Consider the following 24,478-nt stretch of genomic DNA (forward strand, 5'->3'; position numbering starts at 1 on the left):
TTAAAAAAGATTTGCCTGAAAGAATCTCTTATAATAAAAGAATATCACATTAGGAAGAAAAAAATAAGCATCTAAACTACATAAATATCATGATTTGACTATTCCCTATCCAGTAGTAAAATAAAAAAAAAAAAAAGAATATAATATTCAGACCCCATTTGCAAAAATCTAGACATGCTTATCTACACTCTTGCTGGCTTCCACAGTTACTGAGAAGAAAGGATTTTAAAATAGGGGCACAAATTATGAAGCATAGTCTGTTAATCTGAGCAAATTAGCAAAGCCATTCTCCAGATTATACGAAACATAAAAAAAAAAAATACAAGAACAAAATATCTTAAGATGAAAAACGGAACTATAGTGCAAGTTGTACTTAAAATTTCTTAAACAAAACAGCCTGCATTTTATATTTAGCTGGTATCAAGATTCCTTCTTCATTATATTATTACCTTTTTTTGTCCACAGGAGGCAAAGAAATGCTGCTACTTTTCCACTTAACTTTAACATTCTCTTGGAAAACAGTTCTATTCAAGGCAATGAAATATCGTTCCAAGATGACCAGCCTCTGCTTGAGTCTCAAGGCTGAAAGAGTAGTAGTGGCTGACTGGATGGCCAGAGCTTGCTGCTCTTTAACCAACACAGAAAGACATTCCTTCAATTCATTCACATCTAGAAAACAAGAAAAGAAAATACCCAACCTCTCATTATCTTGCCTATAGTTTGCTACAATGTTGATAAAATGGATAATAGCAATAATATATAACACCTGAGTACTTAATATGTGCCAATAAACAGTTTTAAGCATCTTACACACCTTACACCTTAAGCACCTTACAACTTACCTATGAGAATTAGGTAATTCTCATAGTCACCATCAAGAGGTAATATTGTACATGATTTTAAGGAGCAGGAAACTGAGGCACAGAGAATTTGCTCAAGGTGACCCAGAGGATTATGGCACATGAGACAGACCACTCTTAGTCACCATGGTATGCTGCCTCTCTGAAACACTGTAATAAAGCTTTTAATACAAAATTATAAAGTCAATACTTCTCAGCAGCACATTTCCTACACACACAAAAAAACTCTACCCATTATATTCATGTTATATAACCAAACTCAAAAATGTTTCAATAAAATTGTCTAGCATATATGATTCATGAAAGGTTAATACATTTACAGGAATATTTTGGAGGAAGATAAAATAATTACAACTGACGCTTAAACAACACAGTCTTAAGCTAACAGATCCACTTATACACACATTTTTTTCAGTAAATATATTGGAAAATTTTTTGGAGATTTGCAACAATTTTTAAAAACTCACAAATCACAAAGCCTAGAAATATCAAAAAAACTTAAAAGGTATGCCATAAATGCAAATATATGTGTAACTACTATTCTATCATTTACTACCATAAAATATACACAAATTTATTATAAAGTTAAAAGTTATCAGCTTACACACAAAAATACTTACAAAACCCCTACAAGGTTAAAAGAAATATAAACAAACCTAAAGATGCAGTATTAAATCATAACAGCATAAAATTAACCACAGTACATACTTAATGTAATGCACTACTCTAATAATTTCATAACCACTCCTGTTGCTATTGCAGTGAGTCAAGTGTTCCAAGTATCCATTTAAAACAACACTAAATACTAATCATCTCCACATGAGCAGCTGTCTCCAGTAAATTGTCTATTAGAGTAAAAAGTGATCTCTAGTAGTTCTCATGTATCTTTCACTTTTAGTGCAATACTGTAAACCTTGAATAACACCAGGGGACCCATACATAGTGCCACTAATGATGCCAGACGTGCACCCAAGAAGCAGAGAAAAGTCACAACATTACAAGAAAAGGTTGAATTGTTTGATAAGTACTATAGATGGAGGTCTGCAGCTGTGGTTGCCTGCCATATCAAGATAAATGAATCCAGTATAAGAACCAATGTTAAGGGGCACTTGGGTGGCCCAGATCAAAACCCACATCAGCCTCCCTGCTCAGCAGAAAGACTGCTTCTCCTTCTCCCACTCCTCCTACTTGTGTTCCCTCTCTCACTGTGTCTCTCTCTGTCAAATAAATAAGTAAAATACTAAAAAAAAAAAAAGAGGAAATTCATGAAGCTGACACAGTAGTCAAACCAGCAGACACGAAACATTATACTTTCTACGAAATACCTTTTCATGCAGTACTAAAAATGCATTTTTTTTTAAGATTTTATTTATTTATTTGACACAGAGACAGAGATCACAAGTAGGCAGAGAGGCAGGCAGAGAGAGAGGAGGAAGCAGACTCCCTGCTGAGCTGAGAGCCTGATGTGGGGCTCAATCCCAGGACCCTGAAATCATGACCTGAGCCGAAGGCAGAGGCCTAACCCACTGAGCCACCCAGGTACCCCAAAAATGCAGCTTTTATGTGGATGCAGAATTGCTGTAAGAAAAGAATACCTGTAGAGACTCTAATGTGATTTGAGAAAAAGCAAAGTCATTATATGATGACAACCTAAAGCAAAAGGAAGGTGAAATTCAAAAGCTGGAAAATTTGATGCCAATAAGTTGGTTTGGTAATTTCAGAAAGAGATTTGGCTTAAAAAATGTCAACAGGATGGGCGCCTGGGTGGCTCAGTGGGTTAAGCCACTGCCTTCGGCTCGGGTCATGGTCTCAGGGTCCTGGGATCGAGTCCCACATCGGGCTCTCTGCTCAGCAAGAAGCCTGCTTCCCTCTCTCTCTCTCTCTCTGCCTGCCTCTCTGCCTACTTGTGATATCTCTCTGTCAAATAAATAAATAAAATCTTTAAAAAAAAAAAAAATGTCAACAGGAGAAGCAGCTTCTACCAATCAAGAGGAAGTAGACAAGTTCCCAGATGCCATTCAGAAAGTCATTGAGGAGAAAGAAAACATGCCTGCACAGGTTTTTGATGCAGATGAAAGTGTCCTATTTTGGGGGGGAAAAACAATTCCACAAACAGCATTTATTACTGAGAGAAGTGAGCACCAGCTCACTTAAGTTAAACTTAAAGCAGGCAGGGATAGATGAATTACACTGTTTTGTACAAATGCATCAGGTTTACAATCAGGACTGCCCTTATCTCTAAAGCCCCGACCCTTGAGGGGCCAAGATAAACACCAACTGCCAGTTTTTTAGTTGTCCATCAAGAGGCCTGGGTGAGAACCCTTTTTCTGGAAAAGAAAGGGAACTAATTAGTAACAAGAAAACATATGAAAGGACAAATCTCACTGGAAAGATAAATACATAGTAAAGGTAAGTGATTAATCACTTACAAAACCTCACATAAAGGATAAAAGACAAGATTAGTAAAAATAACTACAACTACAATAACTAAAAGATACACAGGATAAAAAGATGTAAATTATGACATCAAAACATAAAGCATGAGGGTGAGGGTAAAAATTCAGAGCTTTTAGAATGCTTTCAAACTTATGCTATTATCAACTTAAAATAGACAGTTAAAAATATATAACCTCATGCTAACCATAAAACAAAAATCTATAGCAGATACATAAAATATAATGATAAGGAAATCGAAGCATAACAATAACGGAAGCCATCAAATCACCAAGGAGGAAAGCAAGAGGAGAAAAAAGGAACAAAGGAACTACAAATCAGCCAGAAAACAATTAACAAAATGGCAATAAGCACATACCTATCAATAATCAGTGTACATGTAAATACAGAGAATTCTCCAATTAAAAGACACGGAATGGCTGAATAAGCTGTCTACAAGAGATTCACCTACAGACATAAGGACACAAACAGACTGAAAGTGAAGGGATGAAAAAAGATATTCCATACAAAGGACAACCAAAGCTAAGTGGGCATAGGTACGCTTGTATCAGACAACACAGACTTAAAATAAAGACTGTATAAAAAGCCAAAGAAAAAGAAAAGCATTACATAATGATAAAAAATAATAAAAAAAATAGTCCACCCAAAAGAAGATATAACATTTATAAATATTTAGGCACCAATATAGGAACAAATAAATATATAAAGCACACCTCAACAAACATAAGGGAGAAAAAAAAATCAGTACAGTAATAGCAGGGGACTTTAATATTCTACTTTCATCAATGAATAGATGATCCAGCCATAAAACCAATAAGGAAATACCACCTTAAACTATGTATCAGAATAGATGGACTTAACAGATACATACAGAAAAAAAAAAAAAAAGAATATACTTTCTTGTCATGACAACATGGAAATTCTCTAGGACAGATCATATATTAGAGCACAAGAAAAGTGTTAATAAATTTAAGGATACCAAAATCACATCAAGCAACTGTTCCAACCAAACTAGAAATCAATTATAAGAAAACTGGAAAATTCACAAATATGTGAAGATTAAACAACATTGTACTTGGCAACCAATGGGTCAATCAACAAATCAAGAGGAATCAGAAAATACCTTAAGACAAATGAAAAGAAAAATAGAGCCTACCAAAACTTACAGGATACAGCAAAAGCAGTTCTAAAAGGGAAGGTCACAGTGATAAACGCCTACATCAAGAAACAAGATACAGGGGCGCCTGGGTGGCTCAGTGGTTAAAGCCTCTGCCTTCGGCTCAGGTCATGATCCCAGGGTCCTGGGATCGAGCCCCGCATCGGGCTCTCTGCTCAGCAGGGAGCCTGCTTCCTCCTCTCTCTCTCTCTGCCTGCCTCTGTCTACTTGTGATCTCTGTCTGTCATATAAATAAATAAAATCTTAAAAAAAAAAAAGTCTTAAAAAAAAAAAAGAAACAAGATACATATCAAATAATCTAACTTTACACCTCAAGGAACTACAAAAAGAACAAATGAAGGATAAAGTTAGTAGAAGGAAAAAAAACAAGAATAATGAAATAGATAATAAAAAGACAATAGAAAATATCAATGAAATCAAGAGCCAGTTCTTTGAAAAGAAAAATGAAATTGACAAACAGGTAGCTAAAGTCACCAAGAAAAAAAAGAGAGAACTCAAATAAAATCAGAAATGAAAGAAGAGCTGTTACAACTGATACTATAGAAATACAAAAAACTGTAAGAAACTACTATGAACAATTATACACCAACAAACTATACAACCCAGAAGAAATGGACAAATTCCTAGAAACATACAACTTTCCAAAACTGAATGAGAAAGAAACAGAAAATATGAAAAGGAGATTTAATCAGTAATAAAAACCTCCCCGCCTGGGTGATTCAGTTGGTTAAGCATCTCTCTTCAGCTCAGGTCATGACCCCAGGGTCCTAAGATCAAGCCCCACATCAGACTCCTTGCTCTGTCCCTCTCCTTCTGCCTGTCACTCCCGCTTTGTGCTCTCTCTGTCAAATAAATAAATAAAACCGTAAAATAAAAAAGGAAAAATTCAGAAACAGATGGCTTCACTGTTGAATTCCACTTAACATTCAAAGGAGAATGAATACCAACCCTTCTCAGACTCTTCCAAAAAACTGAGGAGGAGAGAACACTTCCTAATTCATTTTATGAGACCAGAATTACTGATCTCAAAGCAAGATAAGGACACCAGAAGATAAAAAAAATAGTTACAGGCCAATTTCCCTAACTAACATATACACCAAAATCCTCAGAAATTAGCAAACTGGGGCGCCTGGGTGGCTCAGTTGGTTAGGCGACTGCCTTCGGCTCGGGTCATGATCCTGGAGTCCCGGGATGGAGTCCCGCATCAGGCTCCCAGCTCCATGGGGAGTCTGCTTCTCTCTCTGACCTTCTCCTCGCTCATGCTCTCTCTCACTGTCTCTCTCTCTCAAATACATAAATAAATTGTTTAAAAAAAAAAAAAAAGAAATTAGCAAACTGATTTTGTCAATACGTTAAAAGGATGCTACACCATGATCAACTGGGATTTAGTCCCAGGGACACAAGGATAGTTCAATACCCACAAATCAATCAATGTAATATACATTAACAAAATGAAAAATAAAATCATAATATAAAATAAAATAAAAAGAAAATCATAATATAAAGTAAAATTAAAATAAAAATCATAATATAAAATAAAAATCATATGATAATTTCAATAGATGCAGAAAAAGCATCTGACAAAACTCAACATCTATTTAAGATAAAAGCTCTCAACAAAGCAGGTATAGACAGAATGCACTTCTAAGATAATAAAGGCCATATATGACACGCTCACAGCTAACACTGACTTAACACTGAAAAGCTGGAAGCTTTCCTTCGAAAATTAGGAACAAGACAAGGATGCTCACTCTCACCACTTTTATTCAACATAGTATTAGAAATCCTAACCAGAACATTTAGACAAGAAAAAAAAACAAAGGTATCCAAACTGAAAGAAAAAAATAAAACTGTCATTATTTGCAAATGACATGATACATAGAAAATCCTAAAGACCACCAAAAAAAAAACAAAAAAACTGTTAGAGTTAATAAACAAATTCAGTAAAGTAGCAGGATACACATTAAGGAGGGCACTTGATGTAATGAGCACTGGGTGTTAAATTATATGCAACTGATGTATCACTAAATTCTACCTCTGAAACTAATAATACATTTTATGCTAATTGGTTTTGAATTTAAAAAAAATTAATTTTAGAAAAGCAGAATACAATTATCAATACACAAAAATCCTAGTCACTTCTATAAACTAATACTGAACTATCACAGAAAACAATCCCATTTTTAACTACAACAAGAAGAATAAAATACCTAGGAATAAATTGAACAATAAAGGTCAAAGACCTGTAAAAAGTATGAGAGAACGATGAAAAAAATTAAAGATGGTGACATGGAAAGATAATCCATGCTCATGGACTGGAAGAATTAATATTGTCAAAATGTTCACACTACTCAAAGCAATCTACAGATTCAAAATCCCTATCAAAATTTCAGTGGCATTTTTCACAGAAATAGAATGATCCTAATATTTATATGGAACCATAAAAGACCAAACAGCCAAAGCTACCTTGAGAAAAAAGAACAAAGCTAGAGGTATCACACCCCCTAATTTCAAACTATAATACTATGGTAATCAAAACAGTATGGCACTGGCATAAAAACACACAAATCAATGGAACAGAATGGAAAGTCCAGAAATAAACCCACACATGTATGGTCAATTAATTTACAACAAAGGAGCCAAAAATATACAATGGGGAAAGGATAGTCTCTTCAGTAAATCTTATTGGAAAAACTGGACAGACACATCCAAAAGAATGAAACTGGACCACTATCTTATATCACACGCAAAAATTGATTCAAATGGATTAAAAACTTGAACATAAGACCTGAAACCATAAAAATCCTAGAATTCAACATTGATGGAAAGCTTCCTGACACAAATCTTAGCAATGATTTTTTTCAATCTGATATCAAAAGCAAAAGTAAACAAGTGGGACTCAACAAACTAAAAAGCTTCTGCAGAGCAAAGGAAACCAGCAATAAAACGAAAAGGCAACCTACCAAATGGGAGAAAATATTTGCAAATGATGTATCTGATAAGGGATAAAAGGTTAACATCCAAAATACATTAAAAAAAAAAAATTCTACAACTCAATAGCAAAAAAAAAATCCAATTAAAAATGAGAAGGGGAGGGCACCTGGGTGGCTCAATTGGTTAAGCCACTGCCTTTGGCTCAGGTCATGATCCTGGAATCCCAGGATCAAGTCCCAGGTCAAGCTCCCTGCTCAGTGGGGAATCTGCTTCTCCCTCTGACCCTACCCCCTTCTCATGCTCTCTTTCAAATAAATAAATAAAATATTTTTTAAAATTTTTTTAAAAAGAAGAGGAACTAAATAAACTAAGATACTATATATCTGTATCTATATCTATTACACCTCATTTTTAAAAAAGGAAAAATGAGCAGTCACAGGCATCTGTGGGAATGTAACAAAAGATCTAACATTCTTCCTTTTGAATTTTGGGTTGATAAAGAAGGGGTGGGGTTGAAAACTTCCCAAATTCAACAAGATGTATATCTACAAATCCAAGAAGGTGAGCAAATCCGAACAGGATGAAATCAAAGAAATCCAAATAAAGACATATCATAATTAAACTAAAAACAAAGAAAATATCTTAAAAGCAGCAAGAGAAAAACACTTTAAATATGGTAGAATAACAATTCATGTAACAGCAAATTTTTCATCAGAAACCCTGGAGGACTGCTGAAAGCAACAAAATATTTTTGAAGTGATGAAAAAAGAATCATCAACCTAGAATCCTAAATCTAGCAAAAATGTCCTTCAGGAATGAAAGGAAAATCAAATATTCTCAAGTAAAGGAAAACTAAGAAAATACATCATCAGCAGACCCACACTAAAAGAATGGCTAAAGGAAGTTCTCTAAACAGAATGGCAACAATAAAAGGAAAACCTTGGAGCTCAGGAAGGAAGGACACTGTAAGTAACACAGGGGTAAATACAATAGGCTTTTCTTCATCCCTTGACTTTTCTAAATTATATTTGAAGCCTTAGCAAAAAATGCTAAATGTGGTTATAAACATATGCAACAAAAATATTTAGGGCAATCTCTTGAACAGAAAAGGAGAGAGGGAAGTAAGATTTCCGTGCGTCAACCAAACTGGTTAAATGACACAACCAGGAAAATGTGCTTAGTTATGTATAAATAAGGTATTAGACAAATCACTAAAAAGGCTACAGCAAAAAATAAACTTAAAAACACTACAGATAAATCAAAATGGAATTCTAAAAATAGTCAAGTAAACCAGAGGGAGGCAGTATAAACAACACAAAAATGAAAAAACAGAGCAAACAGAAAACAAAACAGCAATCTTAAACTCTAATTTATCAAAAATTACATGAAATTCAATGCAAACAGTCTAAATATACCAATTAAAAGACAGACATTGGTAGAGTGGACTAAAAATATATGACCTAACTATATGCTATCTATAAGAAAGTGACTTCAAATAGGCAAAATAAAAGTAAATGCATAAAGGGGTGCCTGGGTGGCTCAGTTGGTTAAGCACGGACTCTTGATCTTAGCTCAGGTCTTTCAGGGTCATGAGTTTCAAGCCTTGTGCTAAAGCTCCATGCTGGGTGCAGAGCCTACTTAAAAAAAAAAAAGTAAATGGATAGAATTAACAAAAAGCATACAATCAAAAATCAAAGGAAAGCAAGAATGGGTATATTAATGTCAAATAAAGCAGATGTCAAAGCAAAGATAATTACCAGGAATATAAAGCAATATTAAAAATAAGAAAATGGTCAATCCACCAATAAGACATAACAACTCTAAATGTACATGCACCAAACAGCAAAAGATGTGACAAAAATAACAACAACTGTATAGTCTTAGAGTTGGAGACCTCAACATTCCTCTCAACAGCTGACAGAACAAGAGAATAAGGAGACAGAAAATTAGCAAGGTTATAAAAAAACACAACACCATAATCAACAGGATCTAATCAACATTTAGAACACTCCAGCCAACAGCAGAATACACAATCATTTAGATTGTATATACACAAATACACAAATATCAAAACAGATCATATCCTGGGCACAAAACAAACCTCAACAAATTTAAAAGAAGTGAAACCATACAGAATATGTTCTCCGAAACAATGGAAAGAAACTAGAACTCAGTAACAGAAAATACTGGGAAAATTACCAAACTCTTGGGAACTAAACAACACACTCTTAAATAATCCATGGGTCAAAGAAGGAGAGAGATCAAAAAAATACGGACCTGAATTAAAATGCAACTAGAATACATTAGAATGTGTGTGGCGGGGAAAGCTAAAGCAATCATGAGAGAAATGCATAGTACTAAATGGGTCACTTGAAAAGTGGGAAACTTTCAAATCAATAAATATAAGCTCCCATCTCAGCAACCTATGAAAAAAACTAGCAAAATAAACCAAAAAGTAAGCAGAAAGATGGAAATAATTCAGAGCAGAAACTATGAGAATGAAAATGGAAAAATAGAGAAAAATCAATGAGACAAAGAACTGGTTCCTGCAAAAGATCAATAGAACTGTCATACCTCTACGCAGGACTGACAAAACACACAAAAAAGAATAAACATGAATTACCAATATCAAGAAAGAAACAGGATCTACATATAATTAGAAGATACTAGGGAAAAACTCTACACATATAAATTACACAACTTAGACAAAATGGACTGATTCCTTAAAAAATACAAACTGCCTCAATTCAGCAAATATGAAACAGATCATTTAAATTGCTGTACAACTATTGAGAAACCTGAATTCATAATTTTAAGAATCCCAAAAGGTAAATCACAAGGTCCATATTGCTTCACTGGAGAATGTTACCAAACATTAAAACAGAATTAATATAGATTCTAAACAACTGCTTCTGGGAAAAAGAAAAAGAGCTACTTCACAATTCATTTTAAGAGACTAGTATTAGCATGATATCAAAACCAGAGACGGTACAACAAAAAAAAAAATTACAGAATATTGTTCTCATGAATATAGGCACAAAATCCTTATCAAAATATTCATAAGTAGAATTAAGCAACATATAAAAAGAATTATATATCATGACCAAGAGGTGTTTATTCCAGGACTGCAAAGCTGGTTGTTATTAACAGTCAAAAACCAGACCCTTCCTATTAATAAACTAAATGGAAAAAAAAATCATCAAGTGTACATCAAGTGATGTACAAAAAGCATTTGACAAAGTTCAACACTTACTCTTGATAAAGCCTCTCAGGAAACTGGAATAGACATGAACTTCCTCACCTTTATAAAAAGCATCTACAAAAACTTACATTAATGTTATACTTAACAATGAAAAGACTGACTATTTTCCCCCTAAGATAGGAATAAAGTAAGGTTATTCTCCCCACTCTTAAAGAACATAGTAAAGAAGTTCTAGCCAGAACAGTAAGGCAAAAAAATGTAATAGAAGGCAAATGGATTGAAAAGGGATAAATAAACTGTCTATGTAGAAAATTTTTAAAAAATTTCCCAGTCAATTCAGCAAGGTTGCAGGACACAAGACAAACATAAAGAAATAAATTGTATTTCTATATACTAGAAATGAACACATAGGTATTAAATTACCAAAAAGTTATTTAAATATTTTTTTAATTTAACAATTTATATGGAAAGGCAAAGGAACTAGAATTGCTAGAACAATATGAAAAAGAAGAAAATGGAAAGAACCAATCTATCTAATTTCAAGATTTACTCTTAGCTATAGTAGTAAAGACTGTGGTGTGGACAGAGAGATACATGGATTACTAGAACAGAAACGAGAAATGAGAAATAGAACACACAGGTATACCCAACTTATTCTTGACAAAGGGGCAGAAGTAATTCAATAGTAGAAAGTTAGCCTGATTCAAAAAAAAAAAAAAAAAAAATGGTGCTGGAGTAGTTATTGTAAGCATTAAAAAACAAAAACAAAAACAAAAAAACCTTGACCTAAACCTCGCATTGCACACAAAATTTAACTCAAATGAACAGGAACATATATGAAAAACATAAAACTACAAACTTTTAGGAAAAAGCATAGGGCAAAATCTTCAGGCTCTAGGGCTAGGCAAAGAGGAGGAGGAAGAAGAAGCAGAGGAAGGTGAGGAAGAAGAAAAAGAAAGAGGAGGAGGAAGAAGCAAAGTCCACACTGAAGTTTATCAAAATTTTACAACTTCTGCTGTGCTTAAGACACTGCTGAGAGGATGAAAAGATAGGCTATGAACTGAGAGAAATTATTTGCAAACCATATAAAAGACAAAGGACTAGTATCTGGAATATATGCAGAACCCCCAAAACACAAGATAAAGGAAAAGAATAATCTAACTAGAAAATGGGCAAAAGACATGAACAAGTACTCCACTGAAGAGATACAGAGGTAAACAGCCACAGGATATACCCCAAATTAAAACCACAATGAGGTATCACCACACACTTAACAGAATGGCTAAAATTTTTTGAAAAGTGACAACGCCAAATGATGATAAGGACACAGAGAAAGAGAATCATTCATAAGTTGCCAGTAGGGATATAATCTGGTGTAGTCACTGTGGATAAGTTCACCAGGTCCTTAAAAACTTAAACAGAGAAATACCACATGATCCAGCAATTCTACACCTGGATATATACACAAATAACTGAAAGCAGAACTTGTGTATACTTAGACTCATAGCAGCATTATTCAAAATAGCTAAAAGGTGGGGGCGCCTGGGTGGCTCAGTGGGTTAAAGCCTCTGCCTTCAGCTCAGGTCATGATCCCAGGGTCCTGGGATTGAGCCCCACGTCAGGCTCTCTGCTCAGTGGGAAGCCTGCTTCCCTTCCTCTGTCTCTGCCTGCCTCTCTGCCTACTTCTGAACTCTGTCTGTCAAATAAATAAATAAAATCTTAAAAAAAAAAAATTAGCTAAAAGCTGGAAGCAACATAAATGCCCATCCATGGATGAACGGATAAACAAAATGCAATATATACATATAATGGAATACTATTCCGTTTTTAAAAGGAAGGAAATTCTGACACATACTACAACATGGATAAGACTTGAAGACATTAGGCTAAATAATGAAATAAGCCAGACATAAAAGGACAAATACTATATCACTGCACTTATACCAAGTAACTAGACTAGTGAGAATTCTAAAAACAGAAAGTAAAATTGTAGTCTCCAGGGGCTGAGTAGAGAAGAAAGAGGAGTTACCATTTAGTAAGTACAGAGTTTCATTTTGGAAAGATGAAAAGGTTTTGGAAATGGATGGTGGTGGTGATTACAAAACAATGTGAACATCTTAAATGTTCTTGAACTATATACATAAAAATGGTTGAAACGGTAAATTGTAGGTCATGTACAGTTTACCATAATATCAAAAGATTTTCAGTTACATTTTTAAGAATTCCATAACAACAACAAAAAAATCCATTTATGGTATCTAGAAAAGAAGTGCCAGATCAAGCTTTTCAAAGTATTAGAATCTCAGTTTGTAATACCTGGTTGCTTGCCCCATACCCAGCTCTCTAGGATTAATTTGGCCCTACATGCAGGTGCAGGAGTTTCTTCTTCATCTTTTTTCTCTTTGTCATTCAGATCTTCTTTCTTTGTTCCACTTTGAGTATCAACACCATCATCTGGAAAATCAAAAATTTTTAAAAATCTATTAAATTCCTTTTCAAAATGTAACATCCACTCATCAGTCTCTTTGCAAATGTCCCTCCCAGAAATGGAAAGTTTAAGTTACAATATACATTATTAGTTGAATATTTGATGATTAAAAGAAAATAATATGAGTCATCACCACAAAGGTACAGGGTGATTTATGAAGTAATGAATAGTTTAGTGGCCCTTTAATAAAGAATCAATATATCATTCAAATTCTTCTTTGAAGCAGGTCTCCTAAAGTATTCCATTAATTTCCTATTACATTTCACAACTAACAAACTTAGTCTTTGATATTACCTAATTGAATTTCATATGAACTGCTTTTATCCAGTGATCCCCAATTGCTATGTCCAAAAGAGAGGAGGATGTGAAATGGTAGCATGATTCAAAAACCATTTTTAACTCTATATATTGCCATACTCGACCAACTGAGAACCACTGCTACACAGAATCACTACCATTGACAAAATATAATTCAGAGCATTCAGACACACAAAAAAGCTGACCACCAGGACTTTGGGCCACTGAAAATTTAAAGTTTCAGTCAAGAACAAATGTCATGAAACTCCTTACGCACAGCAAATAAAGACAGAACCTAACCTTGAAGTATAATTGTGTCCTATCCTAGAATGCCCTTACTAAATGAATTATTTTCTAAATTAAAGAAATATACATCTAAATCTGTGAAAGGGATTATATCATATTACAAACAGTAAGAAGTATCTAAAAATAACTGAAACCAACAAGTAACAAATATTAAGGAACTCCTGCAATTTATAAGAGAAATACCAGATATCAAACAGAAGGAATCCCAAATAACTAATGCTATGAAGAGATACTCAAATTCTGTTTAGAAAAATTTAAATTAAAACAATGAAATATTACTTTACAGTCACCAAATAGACAATTGTTGGCTCCAAAACAGGAATTTTTTCCCATTTCATCCGGTTTTATTCACTGATAAAACCCAAGTGCCAGGAACAACACATGCCAGGAAGTAAGCTTTCAATGATCTGTTTGATAGTTAAATAATGTCAAATAATTGAAGCCAGGGACATAAACCTTCAGGCACAACTGGCCAAAGGGGTGGACCCCATACAACTAGACTGGAGAGCAATCAACTGAGTTACATACAAGGTCCTCTAATCCCTTCCAGGGGCTATGCTCACAAAACTCCCATACAGGCCCACAATTAGGAGGATGCAGAGGATTGAATCCCACAGCAATCCAATGTACTATGAATATGACTTTAAAATACAGTACTAGGGGCGCCTGGGTGGCTCAGTGGGTTAAGCCGCTGCCTTCGGCTCAGGTCATGATCTCAGGGTCCTGGGATCGAGTCCCGCATCGGGCTCTCTGCTCAGCAGGGAGCCTGCTTCCCTCTCTCTCTCTCTCTCTGCCTGCCTCTCTGTCTACTTGTGATCTCTCTCTGTCAAATAAATAAATAAAATCTTAAAAAAAATAAAAATAAAAATAAAAAAAAATAAAAATAAATTAAAAAAAAATACAGTACTAGGGGCGCCTGGGTGGCTCAGTGGGTTAAGCCTCTGCCTACAGCTCGGGTCATGATCTCAGGGTCCTGGGATCGAGCCCCACGTTGGGCTCTCTGCTCAGCGGGGAGCCTGCTTCCCACTCTCTCTCTGCCTGCCTCTCTGCCTCCTTGTGTTCTCTCTCTCTCCATCAAATTAAAAAAAAAAAAAAATACAGTACTGAATAGCAAAGGGAACAAACTCGGGCTAAGGAACCATACATCCCATTAACACAACCTAAAAATGCATGCATTTAACACTAGAATGTTTCATAATGATACACAAACACATTAGAAAGGAAAACATTTTTTTAAAGATTTTATTTATGTATCTGAGAGACAGAGAATGAGAGAGAGACAGAGCACGAGACGGGGAGGGTCAGAGGAAGAAGCAGACTCCCCTCCAAGCAGGGAGCCTGATGTGGGACTCGATCCCGGGACTCCAGGATCATGACCTGAGCCGAAGGCAGTCGCCCAACCAACTGAGTTGGCACCCAAAAAGAAAGGAAAACATTTTAAAAGATGGAGTCGAAATGGTGTGCCAGGAGCTATGAAGCTGATTAACTTAACCCACAGTTCCTGAAGCTAAAGAAAGGACCTCTGCCACTGGTACACATCATGTGTCCAATTCTTTCAACTTCCTGTCACAGCTATGACTAACAGTACCTCTAGTATTTACAGAAATATCCAACTGGGCATTAAATACAGATTTTTTGGTAATGTGTTTAAGTCCTAACTTCCTGTACCTATGAGTGAGACCTTATTTGCAAATAAGGGATTTTCAGATGATCAAATTAAGAAGTCATAAGGGTAGGCCCTAATCCAATATGACCGGTGTCCTTACAAAAAGAGTAAATTTGAACACAGACAGACATACACAGAGGAAAGACAATGTGAAGACATGGGGAGAAGGCAGCCATCTAGAAGGACAAATGCTTGGAACACAGCCTTTTCTCATAACCTTCAAAAGGATGCAATCCTGCTGACACCTTGATTTCAGACCTGTAATCTCCAGAACTGTGAGACAGTAGGCTTCTGTTGTTTAAGATTTCCCAGCCTGGGGACGCCTGGGTGGCTCAGTTGGTTGGACGACTGCCTTCGGCTCAGGTCATGATCCTGGAGTCCTGGGATCGAGTCCCGCATCGGGCTCCCGGCTCCGCGGGGAGTCCGCTTCTCTCTCTGACCTTCTCCTCGCTCATGCTCTCTCTCACTGTCTCTCTCTCAAATAAATAAATAAATAAAATCTTTAAAAAAAAAAAAATATTTCCCAGCCTGTAGCACTCTGTTACAACAGCCCTAGGAAACTAATACAAATACTCCTTCTTAGTACCCTCAGAGACACCTTCACTGAAGAGGCTTTAGGAACTTCCTCTCATGCACCCTGGAGTCTCTGGACCACCTGTGATGACAACATGTTGCCTACAGGATTCAGATACAGAAAAAAAACTGCCCTTCCCAGACAGATGCTATTTATCATTAGTGGAAAATGCTAGCCATATACTCAGCTTTCTGGGAAATAGAGGCTCCCAAAGACCCTGAGCCTATAACCCTCCACACACACAGCTCCCCACTACACTTTGGGTCATGGAAGCAGCATCCCACAAGCTTGATTTAAAAAAAAAAAAAAAGACCCAATCACAAGCTATCTTTAAAAAACTCATTAATAGGGGCACCTGGGTGGCTCAGTCAATTAAGTGTCTGCCTTCGGCTCAGGTCATGATCCCGGGGTCCCGGAATTGAGCCCCGTATCAGGCTCCCTGTTCAGTGGGGGGCCTGCTTCTCCCTCTCCCTCTGCCTGCCACTCTGCCTGCTCATGTTCTTGCTCTGCCTACTTGTGCTCTCTCTCCGTCTGTCAAATAAATAAATAAATAAATTTTTTAAAATAAAAATAAAAAACTCATTAATATATAATGATACAAAGCAATTAAATGAAAATGAGTGGGAAAAATATATAACAAGAAACACTAAAGAAAGAAAGTTGAAATGGCTATGTTAATGAGACAAAACAAATTCCACAGCAAAGAAAATTACCAGAGATAAACAGGAGTAACACACAATAATAAAGGGGTAAATTCACCAAGAAAAACAACATGTGTATGAAGTCAACAGTAAGACCTCAAAACACAAACTGAGAACTGAATAGAAAGATGGACAAATCCACAATTATATTAGAGATATCGACACTACCCTCTCAGTAACAGAACAAGTAGAAAGAAAACCAGCAAAATTAAGTCACTGAACATCATGATCATCAATCAAAAGGATGCAATCAACATTTTACACATTGAGCCACCTAACTACAGTAGAATATCATTACTTTTTTTTTTCTAAAAGATTTTATTTATTTATTTGACAGAGAAAGAGACAGCAAGAGAGGGAACACAAGCAGAGGGAGTAGGAGAGGGAGAAGCAAGCTCCCTGCTGAGCAGGGAGCCCAATGTGGGGCTCAATCCCAGGACTCTGGGATCATGACCCCAGCCAAAGGTAGACGCATAACAACTGATCACCCAAGCAACCAAGAACATCATTCTAAAAAAAAGTGACACCTTGATTTCAGATCTGTATCCTCTAGAATGGTGAAGTAAATATTGACTATTCACCAAGGCAACACCACATCTTAGGTCATAAAACAAATCTTAAATTTAAATGAGTTGAAATCAACCACATTAAGCCTATGTCCTCTCCATATGCCATTAAACCAGAAATCAATAACAGAAAGATGACTAGACAAGGTCAAAAGACCTGGAAATTAAACAACACATTTCAAAGTAATGCAAAAGTCTCAACAGAAATGTAATTAAATATTAAATAAATAAATAAATAAATGTTTTTAATTGAATGAAAATACATCAAAATATGTAGGGTACACTTAAAATACTGCTTACAGGAAGAATTTGTATTATTAAAAGTTTATGTTAGCAAAGAAAAAAAGGTCTGAAGTCAACAATCTAAACTTCTAACTTAAGAAACTAGAAAGAGAAAAGCAAAATAAACCAAAAGCAAGCAGCAAGAGGGGAATAAGAGCAAAAATCAATAAAACTGAAAACAGAAAAACAGAAAATAAATTAATGAAACTAAGCTGATTTGTTGAAAAGATCAATAAAATTGATAAACCTTGCATAAGACTACTGGTGGGGGGAGAGAAAGACAGTAATTAAAACATCAAGAACGAACAAAGCCTATCTCTACAGCCTGTGCAGATACTAAAAGGAAAAAAGAACACTACATCAACTCTAAACACATAAATTCAACAATTTAGTAGATATTGACAGTTCCTCAAAAACAAACCGCAGAAACTCACCCAAGACGAACTGTATAAGCTAAATAGCATGATAACTATTCAAGAAATTTACTTCCAAATTTAAAACCTTTTGAAATAGAAACCTCAAGATCTAGAAGGTTTCAGTGGAGAATTCAACTAAATACTTACATAAGAAATTTACACCAATTCTACACAATCTCTCTCAGAAAATGGGAGGAGGAACATTTCCCAACTCATTTTACAAAACCAGTATTACTCTAACACCAAAAGTAGACAAACAAGAGTATAGTTGACCTTTGAACAACAAGGGGGTTGGGGTGCCAATTCCCTGCCTGTTGAAAATCTGCACATAACTTTGGACTCCCCAAAAACTTAACTACAAATATAGCCTACTGATGACATAAATATCCAGTTAACACACATGTTTTGTATATGTATTCTATACTGTACCATTACAATAAAGTAAGCTACTGAAAAGAAAATGTCAGGAAAACCATAAGGAAGAGAAAATACATTTATAGTACTGTAAATTATGTGTATAGAAGTGAACAGGCACAGTTCAAACCCATGTTGTTCAAGGTCAATCATACAGAAAACGCAGCTATAAATAAATATCCCTAATGAACATACATGCAAAATTCTCAACAGAATATTAGTAAACTGAATCCAGCAATACATATAAAGAATAATACACTATAACCAAGAGGAGTATATCCCAGGAATACAATGCTGGTTCAATGTTTGTAAATCAATCAGTGTAATCCCCAACAGAAATAAAAATCACTTGATACTAGTGATGTATAAAAAGCTTTTGACAATACATATCATCCATTCAGGACAAAAGTTCTCAACAAATTAGGAAGAGATGAGAACTTCCTCAACCTGATAAAGAACATCTACAGAACTCTATAGTTCATCACACTTTATAATAAAAAAACAGAATCCTTTTCACTTAAGATAAGGAGTAAGGTAAGGATGTCCATTCTCTTTATCCCTATTTGATACTGTACTGGAAGTCCTAGTTAAAGCAGTAAGATAAAAGAAGATAAAAACTGTTCCTCTTCACAAACTACATGACTGTCTTCAAGAAAATCCCAAGAAATCTACAAACAAACAAACAAACAAAAACACTGCCTTATGAGTGTAGCAAGATCATAGGAGACAAAATCAACACAAAAAAATGTAATAAATAGTACCAGCTACATACTGTTTTCTATATAACAGATAAAATGCAGAAATTACACCATATAATATCACCATACAGTTGGAAACAAAAAAAAATTTAACATTTGTAATAGCTCCAAAAGAAGCAAATACTTGGGTACACACTATCAAAAACATAGCCCACTTGGGCAATGTATGTTGTATAGTACAAAATCCTGATGAAAGAAATAAAACACTACCTAAATAAATGAAGATATACTATGTTCACGAATTAAAAAACAAAATACAGCAATGATGTTAACTCTCCCCAAACTGATCTATAGATCTAGCACAATACCAAGCAAAAACCAAGCAAGAATTTTTTTGCTGATATTAGATAAGCTGATTTTTTTAAAGATCGTATTTATTTGAGAGCAAGGCAGGGAGCACAAGCAGGGTGAAGGACAGTGGTAGAAGCAGACTCCCTGCTGAGCAGGGAGTCTGATGTAGGGCTCGATTCTGGGACTCTGGGATCATGACCTGAGCTGAAAGCAGATGCTTAACCGAGTGAGCCACCCAGGCACCCTAGATAAGTAGATTCTAAAATATACATATAAGAGCAAAAACCAGAATAAATAAAACAACTACAAAAAGTAACAATAAAGTTGTAAGAAGCAATTTAATACTATAAAGCCACAGTAACAAAACGAATTTTAATACTATAAAGCCACAGTAATCAGTGTGCCATTAATAAAGACACATATCAATAACTGGGAAGTCCAGGAATAATCACAAACAAAAGGAGTCAATTAATTTTGACAAAATACAAGAGCAACTCAATGGGAAAAAGACAGTATTAGAAAAACTGGATATCCATATGAAAAATAAAAAGTAGCTTCAACCCAAACCTTATACTTTATACAAAAGTTAACTCAAAATGAACCAAAGATCTAATAACAAAATGAAAAACTATAAAACTCTTAGAAGAGAACATAGGAGAAAATCTTTGTTACCAAACACTAATCAAAAAAATTCTTAGGGGCGCCTGGGTGGCTCAGTGGGTTAGAGCCTCTACCTTCGGCTCAGGTCATGATCCCAGAGTCCTGGGAGTGAGCCACACATCGGGCTCTCTGCTCCGTGGAAAGCCTCCTTCCCCCTCTCTCTCTCTGTCTGCCTCTGCCTACTTGTGATCTCTGTCAAATAAATAAATAAAATCTTAAAAAAAAAATTCTTATACATGAGAACAAACACACAATCCATAAAAGAAAAAATTACAAAATACATATTAAGAGAATGAAAAATTAGGTACTAGACTTGAGAGAAAATATTTATAAATGATGTATCTTAGAAAGAACCTAGAATGAAAATACAAACCATGGGAGGGAGGAGTCAAGATGGCGGAGAAGTAGCAGCTGAGATGACTTCAGGTAGCGGGAGATCAGCTAAATAGCTTATCTAAAGATTGCAAACACCTACAAATCCAACGGGAGATTGAAGAGAAGAACAGCAATTCTAGAAACAGAAAATCAACCATTATCTGAAAGGTAGGACTGGCGGAGAAGTGAATCCAAAGCGACTGGAAGATAGACCGCAGGGGGAGGGGCCGGCTCCCGGTGAGCAGCGGAGCAACGGAGCACAAAATCAGGACTTTTAAAAGTCTGTTCCGCTGAGGGACATCGCTCCAGAGGCTGAACCGAGGTGAAGCCCAGGCGGGGTCAGCGCAGCCTCAGGTCCCACAGGGTCACAGAAGGATCGGGGGTGTCTGAATGTCACAGAGCTTACCAGTATTAGAACGGGGAAGCCGGCTAGAGACAGAGCCGAGGAGTGACTCTCAGCTCGGGGTTACCTTGAACCGGTTGCAGGCTCGGTCAGCTCGGAGCGCGGCCGGAGGCCAGGGTGACGGGAGTCATTGGGCGCTGTTCTCTGAGGGCGCACTGAGGAGTGGGGCCCCGGCTCTCGGCTCCTCCGGGCCGGAGACCGGGAGGCCGCCATCTTCATTCCCGTCTTCCAGAACTCAATGGAAAGCGCTCAGGGAACAAAAGCTCTTGAAAGCAAACCCAGCAAACCCGAGCGGATTACTCAGCCAGGCCCTGGGTAAGGGAGGTGCAACTCCGCCTGGGGCAAAGACGCTTGAGAATCATTACAACAGGCCCCTCCCCCAGAAGATGAACGAGAAACCCAGCCAGGACCAAGTTCACCAACCAAGGAGCGCAGTTTCAATACCAAGGAGAGCGGCGGAATTCCGGAGAAGAAAGCAAAGCATGGAACTCATGGCTTTCTCCCCATGATTCTTTAGCCTTGCAGTTAATTTAATTTTTTTTTCTTTTTCAATTTTTCTTTCTCTTCTTCTGCTAAATTTTTTTAACTATTACCATTTTCTTTTTTAACGTTTTTTAAATAGTTTATCTAATATATATATATTTTTTCCTTTTTATATTTTATCTTTATCAGCTATCTTTTAATAGTTTCTTTTTTTTTTTTTCTTACTGAACCCCTTTTTGTCCCCTTCCTCCCCCCTCACCATTTGGGATCTCTTCTGATTTGGCTAAAGCATATTTTCCTGGGGTTGTTGCCACACTTTTAGTATTTTACTTGATGAGGAAGGACACTATATCATACTCAAAGGAACTGTCCAACAAGAAGATCTAACAATTTTAAATATCTATGCCCCAAACGTGGGAGCAGCCAACTATAATAACCAATTAATAACAAAATCAAAGAAACACATCGACAAGAATACAATAATAGTAGGGGACTTTAACACTCCCCTCACTGAAATGGACAGATCATCCAAGCAAAAGATCAACAAGGAAATCAAGGCCTTAAATGACACACTGGACCAGATGGACATCACAGATATATTCAGAACATTTCATCCCAAAGCAACAGAATACACATTCTTCTCTAGTGCACATGGAACATTCTCCAGAATAGATCACATTCTTGGTCCTAAATCAGGTCTCAACCGCTATCAAAAGATTGGGATCATTCCCTGCATATTTTCAGACCACAATGCTCTAAAGCTAGAACTCAATCACAAGAGGAAATTTGGAAAGAACCCAAATACATGGAGACTAAACAGCATCCTTCTAAAGAATGAATGGGTCAACCAGGAAATTAAAGAAGAATTGAAAAAATTTATGGAAACAAATGATAATGAAAACACAACGGTTCAGAATCTGTGGGACACAACAAAGGCAGTCCTGAGAGGAAAATATATAGCGGTACAAGCCTTTCTCAAGAAACAAGAAAGGTCTCAGGTACACAACCTAACCCTACACCTAAAGGAGCTGGAGAAAGAACGAGAAAGAAACCCTAAACCCAGCAGGAGAAGAGAAATCATAAAGATCAGAGCAGAAATCAATGAAATAGAAACCAAAAAAACAATAGAACAAATCAACGAAACTAGGAGCTGGTTCTTTGAAAGAATTAATAAGATTGATAAACCCCTGGCCAGACTTATCAAAAAGAAAAGAGAAAGGACCCAAATAAATAAAATCATGAATGAAAGAGGAGAGATCACAACGAACACCAAAGAAATACAGACAATTATAAGAACATACTATGAGCAACTCTACGCCAACAATTTGACAATCTGGAAGAAATGGATGCATTCCTAGAGACATATAAACTACCACAACTGAACCAGGAAGAAATAGAAAGCCTGAACAGACCCATAACCAGTAAGGAGATTGAAACAGTCATCAAAAATCTCCAAACAAACAAAAGCCCAGGGCCAGAGGGCTTCCCGGGGGAATTCTACCAAACATTTAAAGAAGAACTAATTCCTATTCTCCTGAAACTGTTCCAAAAAATAGAAATGGAAGGACAACTTCCAAACTCATTTTATGAGGCCAGCATCACCTTGATCCCAAAACCAGACAAGGATCCCATCAAAAAAGAGAACTACAGACCAATATCCTTGATGAACACAGATGCAAAAATTCTCACCAAAATACTAGCCAATAGGATCCAACGGTACAGTAAAAGGATTATTCACCACAACCAAGTGGTTTATTTATTCCAGGGCTGCAAGGTTGGTTCAACATCCGCAAATCAATCAATGTGATACAACACATTAATAAAAGAAAGAACAAGAACCATATGATACTCTCCATAGATGCTGAAAAAGCATTTGACAAAGTACAGCATCCCTTCCTGATCAAAACTCTTCCAAGTGTAGGGATAGACGGCACATACCTCAATATTATCAAAGCCATCTATGAAAAACCCACTGCAAATATCATTCTCAATGGAGAAAAACTGAAAGCTTTTCCGCTAAGGTCAGGAACATGGCAGGGATGTCCGTTATCACCACTGCTATTCAACATAGTACTAGAAGTCCTAGCCTCAGCAATCAGACAACAAAAGGAAATTAAAGGCATCCAAATTGGGAAAGAAGAAGTCAAAATATCACTCTTCGCAGATGATATGATACTATATGTGGAAAACCCAAAAGACTCCACTCCAAAACTGCTAGAACTTGTACAGGAATTCAGTAAAGTGTCAGGATATAAAATCAATGCACAGAAATCAGTTGCATTTCTCTACACCAACAACAAGACAGAAGAAAGAGAAATTAAGAAAGAGAAATCCCATTTACAATTGCACCCAAAACTATAAGATACCTAGGAATAAACCTAACCAAAGAGACTAAGAATCTATACACAGAAAACTATAAAGTACTCATGAAAGAAATTGAGGAAGACACAAAGAAATGGAAAAATGTTCCATGCTCCTGGATTGGAAGAATAAATATTGTGAAAATGTCTATGCTACCTAAAGCAATCTACACATTTAACGCAATGCCTATCAAAGTACCATCCATTTTTTTCAAAGATATGGAACAAATAATCCTAAAATTTATATGGAACCAGAAAAGACCTCGAATAGCCAAAGCAATATTGAAAAAGAAAGCCAAAGTTGGTGGCATCACAATTCCGGACTTCAAGCTCTATTACAAAGCTGTCATCATCAAGACAGCATAGTACTGGCACAAAAACAGACACATAGATCAATGGAACAGAATAGAGAGCCCAGAAATAGACCCTCAACTCTACGGTCAACTAATCTTCGACAAAGCAGGAAAGAATGTCCAATGGAAAAAAGACAGCCTCTTCAATAAATGGTGTTGGGAAAATTGGACAGCCACATGCAGAAAAATGAAATTGGATCATTTCCTTACACCACACACGAAAATAGACTCAAAATGGATGAAGGACCTCAATGTGAGAAAGGAATCCATCAAAATCCTTGAGGAGAACACAGGCAGCAACCTCTTCGACCTCAGCCGCAGCAACATCTTCCTAGGAACATCGCCAAAGGCAAGGGAAGCAAGGGCAAAAATGAACTATTGGGATTTCATCAAGATCAAAAGCTTTTACACAGCAAAGGAAACAGTTAACAAAACCAAAAGACAACTGACAGAATGGG

General features: G+C 36.2%; 1 protein-coding gene across 8 annotated transcripts in view; it reads right to left on the reverse strand.

Annotated features, from left to right (window-relative positions):
* The window catches only part of HERC2 (HECT and RLD domain containing E3 ubiquitin protein ligase 2), a 237,320-nt gene that overhangs the window by 178,304 nt on the left and 34,538 nt on the right, over positions 1–24,478 (reverse strand). For 7 of the 8 annotated variants that reach the window (XM_047735659.1, XM_047735658.1, XM_047735652.1 and 4 more), the window contains exons 4-5: positions 12,944–13,081; positions 450–669 (exon numbers count right to left, since the gene is read on the reverse strand). In XM_047735659.1, coding sequence (XP_047591615.1) covers positions 450–669; positions 12,944–13,081 — 358 coding nt within the window. Of the gene's footprint in view, positions 1–449; positions 670–12,943; positions 13,082–24,478 lie in introns of those variants that run through there. The other variant, XM_047735660.1, reaches the window with a different exon arrangement.

Source organism: Lutra lutra, chromosome 7, assembly GCF_902655055.1.
Source record: "Lutra lutra chromosome 7, mLutLut1.2, whole genome shotgun sequence".
Classification (NCBI taxonomy): Eukaryota; Metazoa; Chordata; class Mammalia; order Carnivora; family Mustelidae; genus Lutra; species Lutra lutra.